Source organism: Mastigoproctus giganteus, chromosome 4 (genome assembly GCF_048544385.1).
Source record: "Mastigoproctus giganteus isolate SK-2022 chromosome 4, ASM4854438v1, whole genome shotgun sequence".
Lineage (NCBI taxonomy): Eukaryota > Metazoa > Arthropoda > Arachnida > Uropygi > Thelyphonidae > Mastigoproctus > Mastigoproctus giganteus.
Window position 1 is genome coordinate 168,049,962 of NC_143578.1, and position 15,734 is coordinate 168,065,695.

At 39.9% G+C, this 15,734-nt stretch overlaps 1 protein-coding gene across 1 annotated transcript in view; it reads left to right on the plus strand.

Moving 5' to 3' along the window:
• The window catches only part of LOC150087179 (nose resistant to fluoxetine protein 6-like), a 298,214-nt gene that overhangs the window by 187,267 nt on the left and 95,213 nt on the right, over window positions 1-15,734 (plus strand). The window contains exon 5 of the mRNA XM_090372396.1: window positions 6,822-6,987. Within this exon, the coding sequence (XP_090228522.1) occupies window positions 6,822-6,987 (166 nt within the window). The remainder of the gene's footprint in view (window positions 1-6,821; window positions 6,988-15,734) is intronic.

A 15,734-nucleotide genomic window follows, 5' to 3' on the forward strand; every position in this document is an offset into this window, starting at 1 on the left:
AAAAAGGCAAGCGAATACACGTTACTTTACGTAAAAATAAGTAACCACGGACGTATGACAATCATAAACTCTCAGATAAGACAGAAAAGATCCTTTTCATAACAAAAATTTGTAGCCCATTCATTATTGACATTATGGTATTCAGTAAATTTATTCGAACAGGTTAGTATCCAAAAGAGTAACTAATCAGTGGGCTTATACAGTGTGTAATTCAGACTGCAATAGAAATAAAGAACTAAATTGACAGAAGATTTCAGCCCAATCTCAACAAGCAGCTGACAAACATCATGGAAAAGCAAATCGGAGAAACAATAATTTGACGATCACCCACGGCCTACGCACTGTTTTTGAAGACAAGTAAAAGGCCCCGAGTGCCAAGCGATAGTTCCCAAGCGATCTTTCTAGTGCGATTTTCTAGCGATTTTTCCTAGGGCGAGTACTAGTGCTTTAATAATCCCTCCACCGCTCGCAACGTTACAGCTGACCGCTCGCAACGTTACTGCTTCCCTCGCTGAGCAACTTCACTGCTTCACCGCTAGCAACGTTACTGCTAACCCCGCGCTGCAACGTTACTGCTTTCGCTAGCAACGTACTGCTCTCCTCTTCTGCTGATTGCTTGGTCACTGGTTGGCACCGCTCCTGCCTCCACGTGGCGGGGTCGGTAACCTGGGAGAAGGAATTCCCTCTTCCGGGGCTAAAAGGAGCAACGATAGATTGCGATGCATATCCATCGCTAGAGCCCACGGGCTCCAGACCCGTCAACTCTGATTCAGAGCATGACTTGAATTGTCCGAAGAGACTACGGACAGAAAAACAAACAACAGACATGCCAGCATTTCTGATAATGCATTCCCTATCCACACAACCTGTTGGCAAGCTATCGCCTTTCCTAATACAGAAATGTTTAGAATCGGTTGTTGGATCTCCCAAAATGGTTAAACGTCTCCAATCCGGAGACCTTCTAATTGAAGCTTCTAAGCCAAATCACTCAGAAAAATTGTTACAATTAACAACTTTTAACAATATTCCTGTCAGTAACAGCCCATAACACTCTGAACACCTCTAAAGGAGTTATCAGTGAATGGGACTTACTAAATGTGTCTGAGGAAGAAATCATTGAAGAGCTTAGCGAACAAAAAGTGACTCATGCACGGAGAATTATGACGAAAAAAGATGGCAACCTATTACCAACCAGGTCCATTATTTTGACATTCAGTACTCCGAATCTCCCATCTTCTGTAAAAGCAGGTTACTTAAACTGCAAGATTCGACCCTACATCCCGAATCCCATTCGCTGCTTTAAGTGCCAGAAGTATGGCCATTCTCAGACGGCATGCCGAGGCGATGCTGTGTGCCCTATTCGCGGCTCCAAGGAGCATTCCCAAGCCGACTGTACAGCTTCCACTCCCACTTGCCCAAACTGTAAAGGAAGCCATCCTGCATTTTCTAAAGCGTGTGACCTTTGGAAAACAGGGAAAAAAATCCAAAAGTGTAAAGTGGAGCATAAAGTCACATACCCTGAAGCAAGAAAGCAAATAATGCTAACCATGCCTAGCCGTTCATATGCATCGGTCACAAAAAATAGCCGCTCAGCTGCAACCCAAACAGATGTCTCCATCGAACCGAATATTTCCTTTGCCGCCTGGGCCAAAACTGCGCTAACTTATAATAAGAAAACTACAGTCACTGAGACCAGCAACACCCCAATCAGCATCCCAACTGATGCTATCTCAACCTTGCCAGAAACAACGAAATCAGCTACTATTGAAAACCAGAAGAAATCGAAACCAAGGATTAGCAACATGGAAATGGAGGTTCAGTCAGAGGATGAAGGGACAGTACTAGAGTTACATGCTAATGATACCATGGATACAAGACGCCCAACATTTCCCAGAAATGAAAAATCAAAACTAAGCAGACAGAAACCTTCCCAGAAAAAACAGTAAGATCAATCTTCCTCCAATAAATCCAGCAAATGAATAAATTCCTTCAATGGAACTGTAGAGGATTACGCAGTAATATATATGACTTGAATGATTTACTCATACAAACTAAAGCAATAGGTGTATGTTTACAGGAAACCTTTTTATCACCACAAGTTTCTCTGAAAATTAAAAATTATTCTATGTTTAGGCGAGACAGGGATTCTGACACTCCTGCTCGTGGTGGGGTGGCTATTCTTATCAGAACTAACATACCGTCAAGACATCTCCAACTATAAACCTCTTTAGAAGTTGTAGCGGTTCGGATAGTAATGGGAATATCGTTAACCCTTGCATCCATTTATATCCCACCGAATTATCCTTGCTCCCAGACTGAACTTGACAATCTTATCACACAATTGCCACCTCCAGTCTGTTTACTCCGCGATTTCAACGGTCACCATCCATTGTGGGGATCTTCCATCATGGATAGGAGAGGCCAATTAATACAAATGTTCCTGGATAACTATAACCTGACTCTGTTAAATTCTGGCTCTCCAACTCACATCCAACTACCTACAGGTAGTACATCAGCCATAGACTTATCAATATGTTCAGCATTTCTTTTTCCAAGCATGGAATGGTCACTGCTAAATGTTCCATTCCACAGTGACCATTTTCCTACCATCAGTACAATTCAAACACAGACGGTATCATGTCCTAAAGGCAGTACTTCTTGGAACTTTCATAAAGCAGACTGGAAAAACTATTCAACTTGTGTTCTACTTGACAAACTATATGTACAACAAAATCATATTGATGTTGTAACTGACCACATTACAGGTCATATATTATCTGCAGCAGAAAGTTCCATTCCAAAATCCAACCAGAGCAAGCGGGTACACCAAAATCAATGGTGGAATGAAGAATGCTCCAAAGTGAAACGAGAAAAAAACCGTGCCTGGAACCAGTTTCGCAAATTTCCATTTCCAACTACTGCCAACCTAATTATGTACAAAAAACTCAGAGCCAAAGCAAGACAAATTAGGAAGACAGCAAAACGTGACTCCTGGATTAAATTCGCCTCAGCTATTAACAAAAATACTGACAGTCGAATCATTTGGAAAAAAATTCAAGCTCTCAATGGGAAATTTCTACCGCAGCAATCTCCGATAATAGAATGCAATGGGCAGGACTTATCCTCTCCTACTGACATTGAAAATGCTTTAGCCGAATCTTTTTATAACATTTCTGCCTGTTCCTCTTATGTGATCTCCTTTCAACGCAGTAAAACTGAATCAGAACGTCATAAGTTTAATTTCGCAACTAGACTTTCACTTCCATATAACCAGCTGTTTACTCTATCTGAACTGAGAGAATCTTTGAGCAAATCTCCGAATAGCGCAGCAGGACCAGACGGCATTCCATTCACTACAGTATGCTGAAGCATCTGTGTGAAGCCGATCTCGGCACACTATTACTCTTTTTATAACCGGATCTTCTCTGAAAATATGTATCCTCTGTCATGGCGTCATTCCTATATTTGTGCTATTCCAAAACCAGGCAAAGATCCTTCTCTAGTTGAGAATTACAGACCAATATCGTTGACAAGCTGTCTGGGCAAAATCTTTGAAAGGATGGTACATAAGAGGCTCACATGGATTCTAGACTCCGAAAATCTCCTTTCTGATCACCAATATGGCTTCCGCAAAAACAGGTCCACCCTAGATGTACTTGTAAAAATTGAATCAAACGTTCGTAATGCCTTCGTGAGAAAACAACATCTAGTGATGGTCAACCTGGATATTCATAAAGCATTTGACACCACATGGCGTCATGGTATTATTAAAGATATGCATCAGTTGGGGCTGAGAGGACATCTCCCTTTAATAATTCAGAACTTTTTAAAATTGCGTACATTTCAGGTCCGATATAAAAACATGCTGTCAACATCTCACATTCAAGAAGAGGGTGTCCCACAGGGTTCCATATTGAGTCCAACCCTATTTGCGATTAGGATCAACAATATTTTGGAAGAACTTCCAAAAATGATTGAAGTATACATGTATGCTGACGATCTCACTATATCCTGCCAATCGCAAAGCATGAATACTATCGAAAGACAGCTACAAATTGCTTTAACGAAAATTCAGTCCTGGACCTTACGAAATTTATATAATCTCGCTGAACAGAAAACCACTACCACTCATTTCTGCAAACTTCGGTCACTTCATCCTGATCCAGAGCTAAAGATATATAACGTGCCAATTCCTGTTGCTCACAATATCCGTTTCCTTGGTCTGATATTAGACAGGAAACTGAACTTTCAAGCACATGTGGCCTATCTTCGTACTATCTGCTTGAAGAAATTGAATATCCTTCGGTGTGTGTCATCCATGTCATGGGGTGCTGATCGTCATACCCTCATCCATCTGTATAGAGCTCTCATCAGGTCTCGCTTGGACTATGCCTCTCCAGTATATGATTCAGCGAGGAAAAGTACTTTAGAACGACTAAACACCATCCAGCACTTTGCTTTGAGAGGAGTCGCTCTAGGCGCATTCAGAACCTCCCCGGTTCAGAGCCTGTACATCGAAGCTCATGAACCTCCCTTACATCTTCGCAGAAAATCATTACTTATGATGTATGCCGCAAAAATCCGTAGTCTGCCCTCTCATCCTTGTTGGAGATGTCTCTACAATACTGAATGCGAGTCATTTTATATAAGTAAATCTGATGAAAACCGACCTGCTCCACTTAGATTTAAGGAACTGGCTCAATCATGGAACATAGATATCAGCTATATATTTCAGGACAACACACCACCAGATCCACCATGGGAAAATATCTGTGCAATATATGATGACTACTTTCAACATTGGGGAAAGAACATGCTGTCTCCTTCCAGTATCGCACAGTTACATGCAACTTACACTCTTTCTAATTCAAACGCATGTGAAATCTATACAGATGGATCAAAAACCAAGACCCAAGTAGGTGCTGCTGCAATCTTCCCATCATTTAGCACTTCCGTCTCATTGCCAATAGAATGCAGTATCTTCACTGCTGAGCTCTATGCTATAAACGTAGCTCTGGATCACATTATTGAACATCTAATTCCGTCTGCTTTAATATTCACTGACTCACTCAGTGCTGTCTCTGCCATAAATACTAATACCAAATCCTCTCACCCTGTAGTAAAACAGGGTGAGAGGATTTGGTATTAGTATTTATGGCAGAGACAGCACTAACAATAACTAAGTTACTTGCCTGTATGGAATTGAACCAAACTGTGACATTCTGCTGGATCCCAGGACATTCTGGAATAGCCGGCAATAAAAGAGCAGATCATGCAGCCAAACAACCAGAAACCACTATTTCGCAGACTTTTCAAGTTCCACATACGGATTACAAACACATTATCCTTAAAGCATGTTATAACAGCTGGTCATTAATCTGGAAAGGTTATCCAGGAAATGAACTTTACCAAATAAAACCGGAACCAAAGCTGTGGCATTCCAGCTTCAGAAAAAACAGACGAGATGAAATAATTTTAGGAAGGCTAAGGATTGGGCACACTCATCTCACTCACCTGTATCTATTAACTAATGACAACGCTCCCCAATGTACATCATGTCAAGTACAACTGACCATTCGACATTTGTTAGTGGACTGTCTCCACTTTCAAACCATCCGTTTAGACATCTTTAAGTCAATTTCTAATACGCGGTCATCAATAAATTTATTACAGATTCTGGGAGATGATTTTAATCAAAAAGAACTCTTTACTTTCCTAAATCGTATAGGAATATATCATAAAATATAGTTATCACAATTAAGCTAATATTCCATATCACCATTAGAAAGACACAATATGGCTCTAGCAGCCTATGTGTCGTTAAACACAACAACAACAACAAAAACGACAAGTAAAATTACAAACTTTCTTACAACACTGAAGAATTAATAGATCGTACTATGAATATAAAGATTTTATTAATTTTTAAAATTAAAGGCTCATTGGCATCTTGTAGTTTTTACATTTTTGGTATACCAGTTTGGTTTGGTTTGGTTTTGATTTTATTGGCGCATTAGCTACTAAGGCTATAATGCGCCAAGACCAGGTCTTTGGTACCAGTCGATGTCCCTTTAATCCTACATTGCCACCGCACACTTTTCAAATTCTATCACGTGAACGAAGTATTTTTCCGATGCCTTCGCAATTTTTCCCCGAATTGCTGACCCCACGAAGGACGGATTTCTACGATTTTTATACTCCAGAACCACTTTAAATTGTTTCGGCTCTGTCCTAATACCAGTTCCTTTTTCTCTAAGTTAATCAGTCAGAAATTTACTTGAACCACAAGACTGTTAACTACATGAACGATCTATAAAATACAAATACTTTATAAGAATTAATCATATTGTCTAAAATTTATACCAATATTTAAAATTTTATGCGTATTTTTGAATCATCTTGTGGATTATTCTGTATTTGTTTGTTGTATAGTTTTAGGTGCATCAGCGACTAGGGCCATATTGCGCGGTATGTAATATATATGCAAATTGCGTATTCTGTGATCGATTTTCTATCTGTTAGTCGAAAAATCTGAGTTTCTGGGAGAGAGAAAAAACCAGGCCACTCTCGCCTGAGACTGAATAACTCAGCCAGGTTATGAAACAGGCCAATTAAAAAAAAAAAAAAAAAAATTCCTCACGTAATCGCTGGTATTCGAACACAGGTGTTTTACACCCGGTGCGGTCAGGACAAACTGCGCTAGTTACGATTGAATTGTGTTGTATTTTAGATAGAATATGATTAATTCATCATTTTATTAATGTGAAATGAAAGTGCCATTGCTAATGATAGCCTTTTAATAAGAATTTACCTTTCTTCAGATTACAGCCGATGCAGATTATAATCGTACTTACAGTATTTCTGGCTCCCTTGATTGGATCAGGCCCAATATATCGTGATACCTTGGACCCATTCGTAAATGCATGCTACCAGAGCTGGTGGATAAATTTATTTTTCATCAATAACTATTTCGATCCAGATAAAATGGTAAGAGATTTGTGTTATGGCAATTTTTGTAAGAGTGAGAATAAGAATTTTAAAACTGGCAACCAAATTCATGCACTATTTTTGAGATATCTTTCTGATCATGGAAATCTACAAGCAACTGCCTGCCCATCGATCTCCCTAATCTGATTTCCTGCCTGTCTTTACTGATCGTTCGAAATCAGATTCATACGTAGGATCAGCGTGAAATATATTTAAAAAATAACCTGATTCCTCTTACCAACAATTTTCATTTATTGAGTTAGAACAGCCTGTCTAAAGAAATTGAACAAATTAAGACCTGTCTCGGCTAACTCCTGGGGTGCTGATAGATACTCCCTATCACATCTCCATAGAACTGTATTTCGGTCCCGCTTAGATTATGGATCACCTGTCTATGGCTCCGCAAGGAACAGTTCCTTTTGGAGTTAGCCCTAGATTATATAAGCACGCAACATTTCAAGGCCCCGGGTGCCAAGCGTTCCGTGGCCAAGCGATTTGTAGTGCATTTCTAAAAGCGATTTCTGCAAAGAGTATTTGAGCAAACAGATTCTATTTTTGTTTCAAAAACCGTTTTCTTGATTTCTTTGTATATCTCAGTAGCACTTTCACTCTACAAGAAGTAGGGAAAGGCCCAGAAAGGGAATCCACCTTTCTGTTTTTTTCTATAAATACTAATTACTAACCCAGCCGCTTGGTCACCTCGTGGCACTGCTCCTGCCTCCCCGTGGCGGGGCCGGTAACCTGGGTGGAAAAGATAATCCCCCAGGGCCAAAAGGAGCCATCATGGATTCTACAAATTTTCCACCCTTAGAGCCTTCAAGCTCAAGACCAGAATATGGTAATGAAGACAAGGAAAATAGCCAACCCAAAAGGCTTCGAACAGAAACACACTGTTCAGATATTCCCAATTTTTTGGTGATGCACTCTCTGTCTACCCAGCCTGTGGGTAAGTTATCTCCGTTCGTGATTCAAAGACATCTAGAATCAATTGCAGGATCACCAAAAATGGTAAAGCGACTCCAATCCGGAGATCTCCTGATTGAAACAGCTACCACAAAACATTCGGAGTGGCTATTAAAGACAACGACATTTGGTGGGTTGCCAGTATCTGTTACTCCCCACAATACCTTAAATTCATCAAAGGGTGTCATCACAGAATGGGACTTAATTACTGTGTCTGAGGATGAATTAGTACAAGAACTTAGCAACCAAAAGGTAATCAGCGCTAAAAGAATAATGACAAAAAAAGATGGAAATCTCATTCCAACTCGTTCCATCATTTTAACTTTTAGTACTCCTGATTTGCCATCCTCAGTAAAAGCTGGATATTTAAACTGCCGAATTCGTCCATACATCCCAAATCCTCTTCGCTGTTTTAAATGCCAGAAATATGGCCATTCACAGCAGGCATGCAGAGGTGACGCCATCTGTCCTATTTGTGGAGCAAAGGATCATATGCAGGCAGATTGTCCAGCCGCAATTCCCATTTGCCCCAACTGCAAAGGCAATCATCCCGCATTTTCTAAAACATGTGAAATGTGGAAAACAGGTAGGAATATCCAAAAATATAAAGTAGAACACAAAGTCACATATCCTGAGGCACGCAGACAAATAATGCTGACCATGCCAAGTCCATCTTATGCCTCTCGAACCCGAAGTTTTCATACAACTGCAATTCAAACAGATGTGTCGATACCGCCCAACGTCTCGCTAGCTAATTGGGTTAAAGCAACCATATCAACCACAGGAAAAGAAAATTCTAAAACGAAAACCAGCAATGCCACCAACACCCCAATTAGTATCCCAAATGATACTGAGACAGTCTCAAATAACACAGAAAAATTCCCAATTGAGACTCGGACAGTTCCGCATAACAAAGAAAAACTTAAAACTGCTAAAGATAAGAATAAACCTGAATCATCAGCCAGTAGTATGGAAGTAGATGTAAACCCAGATCATGAAGAACCCATACTAGAACTTCACGCAAATGACACGATGGATACTGGACGCCCTACTTTCCCGAAAAAAGACCGAAAAAAATCCTCTTCAAACAAAAAACAGTCAGATGATTCATCCTCAACTAAACCAAAATGAACCACAACATCTTACAATGGAATTGCAGAGGCTTTCGTTCCAACACAGACGATATTCAATACCTAATTAACCAATATTCTCCGGTTGCCTTTTGTTTACAGGAAACTTACCTAACCACACAAATTTCTCCTTCGATAAAGGACTATTGGATTTATCGAAGAGATCGAAATACTGCTAACGCTGCCCATGGTGGTGTGGCAATACTAGTACATTCAAAGATCCCATCAAAACATATCCCACTCCAAACTGAAATAGAAGCTGTTGCTGTTCGTATAACTCTCCATGGTACAATAACACTAGTCTCAATCTATCTACCACCAAACTGTACTTGCTCTTTAAAAGATCTTGAAGACCTCTTTATACAGATACCTCCACCTTTCTGTATATTAGGGGACTTTAACGGGCACCACCCATTATGGGGCTCTACTAAATTGGATAGACGAGGTAGACTAATTGAAAGTTTTTTGGAGGCACTAAATCTCACTGTACTCAATACAGGTGCACCGACACACGTACAGCTCCCAGCAGGACACACCTCAGCAATAGATCTCTCAATTTGTTCACCAGTACTAGTCCCAACCATAGAGTGGTATGTAATAAACGATCCCATGGGCAGTGACCATTTCCCAATAGTATGCAAATTTCTGAAAGCAAAGGCTCCTTCATTTCAACCGTGCAGAAAGTGGAAATTTGTCCGAGCAGACTGGGCAAAATTTCAGTCATCAATTGACCTTGACGAGGAAAAAATCCGCCACCAGCATATTGATGATGTGACAGAATACATCACGTCGCATCTTCTAAATGTGGCCAAAAACACGATACCACTATCAAATCCGCCGGGCCGAAAACATTATAATTACTGGTGGAATGACAAATGCACCACAGCAAAGAGAGCAAAAAATAAAGCCTGGAATTTGTTTCGGCAGTGCCCAAGCACAGTCAATCTCATTAATTATAAGAAATTAAGGGCAAAAGCACGCTTTATACAAAAGCAAGCAAAGAAAGAATCCTGGACCCGTTTTGCATCCAGTTTTAACAGAAATACTGATCCCAAAATAATATGGAAAAGTATTAGACAGCTGTCTGGTAAGTTTCCTACCATACCTTCTCCAATCCTCTCCTGGAATGGGCAAGATATATCTAATCCTGTAGATATAGCCAATGCTTTGGGCAATATTTTTACAGAAATCTCATCAACATCAGCATATACTAGCTCATTCCAAAGAATTAAAAACACTAAAGAAAAGCATGGTATTAATTTTGAAACTTCAAACCTTCTCCCATATAATAAACCTCTGCAATATTCTGAACTATTACATGTCACTAGAACAGCCCGCAATGGTGCTGCTGGACCAGATGGGATTTATTATGTCATGCTACAACATCTTAATGACAAAGCTTTGCGTCTCCTCCTAGTCTTTTACAATCGTATATTTTTAGAAAACGTTTTTCCAGTTTCCTGGCATCACTCTACAGTTTTGGCATTCCTAAAACCTGGAAAAGATCCATCCAATCCATATAGCTATAGACCCATATCTCTCTCAAGCTGCCTCAGTAAAATCCTTGAGAAAATTATCCACAGAAGACTCATCTGGATCATCGAGTCGGAAGAGCTAATGAGCCGTAGTCAATATGGCTTTCGTCAAAACAGGTCATGCTTAGACCTTATGGTCAAGGCTGAATTTGCCATCCGTAATGCTTTTGTCAAACATTAACATCTAGTAATGGTTTCAATAGACATAGAGAAGGCATTTGATACCACCTGGAGGCATGGTATACTTAGTGATCTGTACTCCCTCGGACTACGTGGCAACCTTCCTGTATTTATTAAGAACTTTCTACATACTAGATCATTTCAAGTTCGATACCAACATGCCCTCTCTTCAACTTTCATTCAGGAAGAAGGTGTTCCACAGGGATCAGTATTGAGTGCCACTCTTTTTGCTATTAGAATTGATTCCATCACCAAACACCTTCCAAACACAATTGAGACTTATCTATATGCAGATGACCTTTCCATCTCCTGCCATTCCCAAAACATGAGATCTATTGAAAGACAGCTTCAAATTTCACTAAATAAAATACAACAATGGGCCAGCCTCAACGGCTACCGACTCTCTCAGCAGAAAACAACTGCAATACATTTTTGCAGACAACGAAAACTTCATCCGGATCCTGAACTTCAAATTTCCAATGTCTCCATCCCAATCGCTACTAACATCAGATTTCTAGGATTAATCCTTGACCACAAATTAAATTTCCTAGATCATATTAAAAATGTACGGACTTCCTGTCTGAAAAAGATAAACATACTCAGAGCCTTATCTGCCCGAACGTGGGGTGCAGATCGTACCTCCCTGCTTCGGTTGTACAAGGCATTAATCAGATCTCGTCTCGATTATGGTGCTCCAATCTATGATTCTGCCAGAAAGAGTGCATTACGCTGGCTTGATCCTATTCAACACAGTGCTTTGAGAATTGCAATTGGTGCGTTCAGAACGTCGCCAGCACATAGTCTCTACATAGAAGCTCATGAGCCCCCACTAACTTTACGCAGGAAAACACTGTTATTGAAATATGCTGTCAAGATACAAAGTTGTGCCTCTCATCCCGTTCAGTCATACCTTTTAAACCCACCATTAGAAAACCTATACAGAAACAAACCCAGCATAGTTAAACCAGTTGGTCTTCGCCTTCTTGAACTGGTGCAGGTTTGGAATATTTCCATCCGGAAAGTACAGCAGATACCAACCTTTGCTCAACCACCATGGGCTCCTCCTCCTCTTCCAACATGTGACACTTACCTCTGCCAATGGAGAAAGAATACTTTGCAGGCAACAAACTTCAAACAAATTCATGATGTTCACATTCAAAGATATATTGATTTCTACCAAATTTATACAGATGGCTCTAAATCTAATTCAAATGTTGGAGCAGCTGCAGTGTTTCCAAATACAGTTGTATCAGTATCCCTTCCATCAGATTTTAGTATATTTTCTGCTGAATTGTATGCAATAAAACTTGCTTTAGAAAATCTCTATTCTGACTGTTCTTTAAAATCTGTTATTTATACTGATTCCCTCAGCTCAATCATGTCGCTAAGTAATTGTGAAGATAAAGTTCACCCTGTTCTAGATGAAATCAGAAGCTTGTTACTACAAATCAAAAAACGTCAACAACTGGTTGCTTTTTGTTGGATACCTGCCCATTCCGGTATTTTAGGCAATGAACTGGCTGATAAAGCTGCAAAAAATCCAACTACCTTTGATTTAACCAATATCCCTGTTCCAGCATCAGATTGTGTACTAACCGTTCATGCTGCTTGCCTATCACAATGGACAGCACTCTGGCACTCTCAGACTAATAATAAACTCTTTCAGTTTAAACAAGATCCGAAATTTTGGCGTTCCAGTGTCCGTACATCGAGACGAGAAGAAGTAGTCCTTTCAAGGGCAAGAATAGGCCATACTCATCTGACACATCTTTATTTACTCACAGGGGACGATCCACCACAGTGTACACATTGCTCTAACATCTTAACTGTTAGACATATTCTCATTGGCTGCCCCTACTATAAACAACACAGAGTTTCATCCTTGATCTCACTGATAAATAATCGTAAACCAATAACTCTTGAAAATCTGATTGGTGATAAGGCAAATATTTCTGAATTTTTTGACTTCCTCAAGCAAACTGGACTTTTTAATAATTTCTGATTTAAAATTTTCTTTTGATTTTATGGAAATTCCTCATCTCTTAAAATAACAAGTGAATAGGCACATTATAGCCATAGATGCTTATGTGCCATTAAGCCTCCATAACAACAACAACAACAGCAACATTTCAAGCAAGCTCTGATATACACTGACTCATTAAGTGCAGTCACCTTCATTTAATCTATTACTTCTCCCCAATAACCAATTCTGAAACAGATCCGATCTCATTTATAAAAATATGACACATCCAATCAGATGGTCACCTTTTGCTGGATCCCTTATCATATGAATATCCCAACCGGTTTATCGTGCTTCTAAACATCCTGACAGTGGCTCATTCTGCCATCTGAAAGTCCCATACACTGATTATAAACTCACTGTTAAAACAGCATGTAGGATTCAACAGTGTGAACTGTGGCAAACAGAAGTCAATAATTAACTATTTCAGATTTAAAAAGAATCTCAGCTATGGACTTCTAGCTTCAGGAAAAGCAGGTGAGATAAAGTTATTTCGGCAAGATGCCGTATTGGTCATTCTTATGCAACTCATCTGTTCTTGTCTATGGGAGAAAACCCAACTATTTAATTAAAACTTTACGACTAATAAGCAAACTCAGGAAAGAATGTCACTTTCCCGTTTTATTTTCTTTTTCTCTTATCCAAATAACCTAACAGCGCTTGGCCACTGGTGGAATTACTCCTGCCTTCCCACCGTGGGCAGATAACTTGAGAAAAAAAATCAACCTCCACCGCCGAAAGGAGTACAACGTGGACTTCATGACATTTGCACCTATACAGCCAGCATGTTATAATCTGGAAATAAACGACAAAAACCATAAGTCTTCTTAACCGAAAAAGATTAAAAAACTCAATTTCGCAAGATGTTCCATTCTTCTTCTTCTTGATAATTCATTCGCTGAGAACTTAACCTATAAACAAACTTTTATCGTTTCTCGTACACAAAACCATTGACGTAATTGCTGGTACGAAACGGTTCAGATCCCAATCTGCAAATATATAATTGAAGACAACTTCTAGCCAACAAATGTTTCATTGCCATGGGGCCAGATGAATACCGCTTCCACCAAGCAAGTTATTTATAAAAACGCCGTTGATGGGAACTATCCGATAACGATAGCAGCTGACAAAGAGCCAGCATTACAGGAACCGACTTAAACATAGCACGCTGTCACTAATAATAAGAAATAATCATATTCCATCAATATTTAAAGAGATGATGAAACAGAACGAATGATAACTAAACTCTTTAGTAGACACACATTACGCTTAACTAAATTACTGTATTTATTCTAAAAGGTGCTGGGTTGTTATCGTCTGGACTGGGCATTCAATTGTGCTATTAGTCTAAGCATCTCCTTACGGTGTTGGGTACGGTTCTTGCAATGACTGGGCAGCTTCTTGTGCTGTCCAGTTCAATTTATGGCGGCACTGCTCCTGCCTCCCCGTGGCGGGGCCGGTAATCTGGGGGAAAAGTTATCCCCCAGGGCTAAAAGGAGCAACGATGGATAAAAATGAATATCCACCTCTAGAGCCTTCAAACTCAAGGCTAGATAAACCAAACGAAGACCTGAACCAACCAAAAAGGCTCCGAAGAGAAGTGCAGTGCAATGAAATGCCAAACTTTCTGGTGATACACTCTCTCTCCAACCAACCTGTCGGAAAATTATCACCATTCGTCATCCAAAGATTTCTGGAATCGATTGCTGGAACACCAAAAATGGTTAAAGGACTGCAATCCGGAGACCTATTAATTGAAACAGCCAACTCCAAACATTCCGAGTGGCTACTCAAAACAACGACATTCGGTGGCCTGCCAGTATCTGTTACTCCCCACAACACCCTAAATTACTCGAAAGGCGTTATAACCGAATGGGATCTACTTACAATATCAGAAGAGGAATTAGTTCAAGGACTGAGTAATCAAAAAGTAACAAATGCCAAACGCATAATGACTAAAAAAGATGGAAATCTCGTCCCAACTAAGTCAATCATTTTAACCTTCAGTACCCCAGATTTGCCATCCTCAGTAAAAGCTGGCTATTTAAACTGCCGAATTCGGGCTTATATTCCTAACCCCATTCGTTGTTTTAAATGCCAAAAATATGGACATTCCCAACAAGCATGCAGAGGAGAAGCTATTTGTCCTATTTGTGGTTCCAAGGAACATACACAAGCAGACTGTTCAGCCTCAAGTCCCATTTGCCCCAACTGTAAAGAAAGTCACCCAGCATTTTCAAAATCCTGTGAAATGTGGAAAACAGGGAAGAAAATTCAAAAATATAAAATTGAACACAAAGTCACATACCCTGAGGCACGCAGACAGGTTATGTTGACCATGCCCAGTCGTTCTTATGCATCTCACACTCGAAGCACTAATACAACAGCAGTACAAACAGATGTATCAATACCCCCCAGCACATCTTTGGCTAATTGGGTTAAAAATACATTATCTAATTCAGGAAAAGACACACATCAAAGTAAAACCAGTGAGTCCACCAACACTCCAATCAGCATCCCAACTGATACTCGGACAGTCTCGCATGATAAAGAAAAATTAAAAACTACCAAAGACAACAAGAAACCTGAATCATCCACCAATAGTATGGAAGTAGATGTACACTCAGATCTTGAGGAACCCATACTAGAACTCCATGCAAATGACACTATGGATACTGGGCGCCCCAGCTTCCCAAAAAAAGACCGGAAAAAGTGCTCAAACAAAAAACAGTCTGATGAATCATCCTCAACTAAACCTAAATGAACCACAGTATCTTACAATGGAATTGCAGAGGTTTTCGTTGCAACACTGACGATATTCAATACCTAATTAACCGATATTCTCCAGTTGCTTTCTGCCTACAGGCAACTTACCTGACCTCACAAATTTCTCCTTCGATAAAGAACTATTGCCTTTAT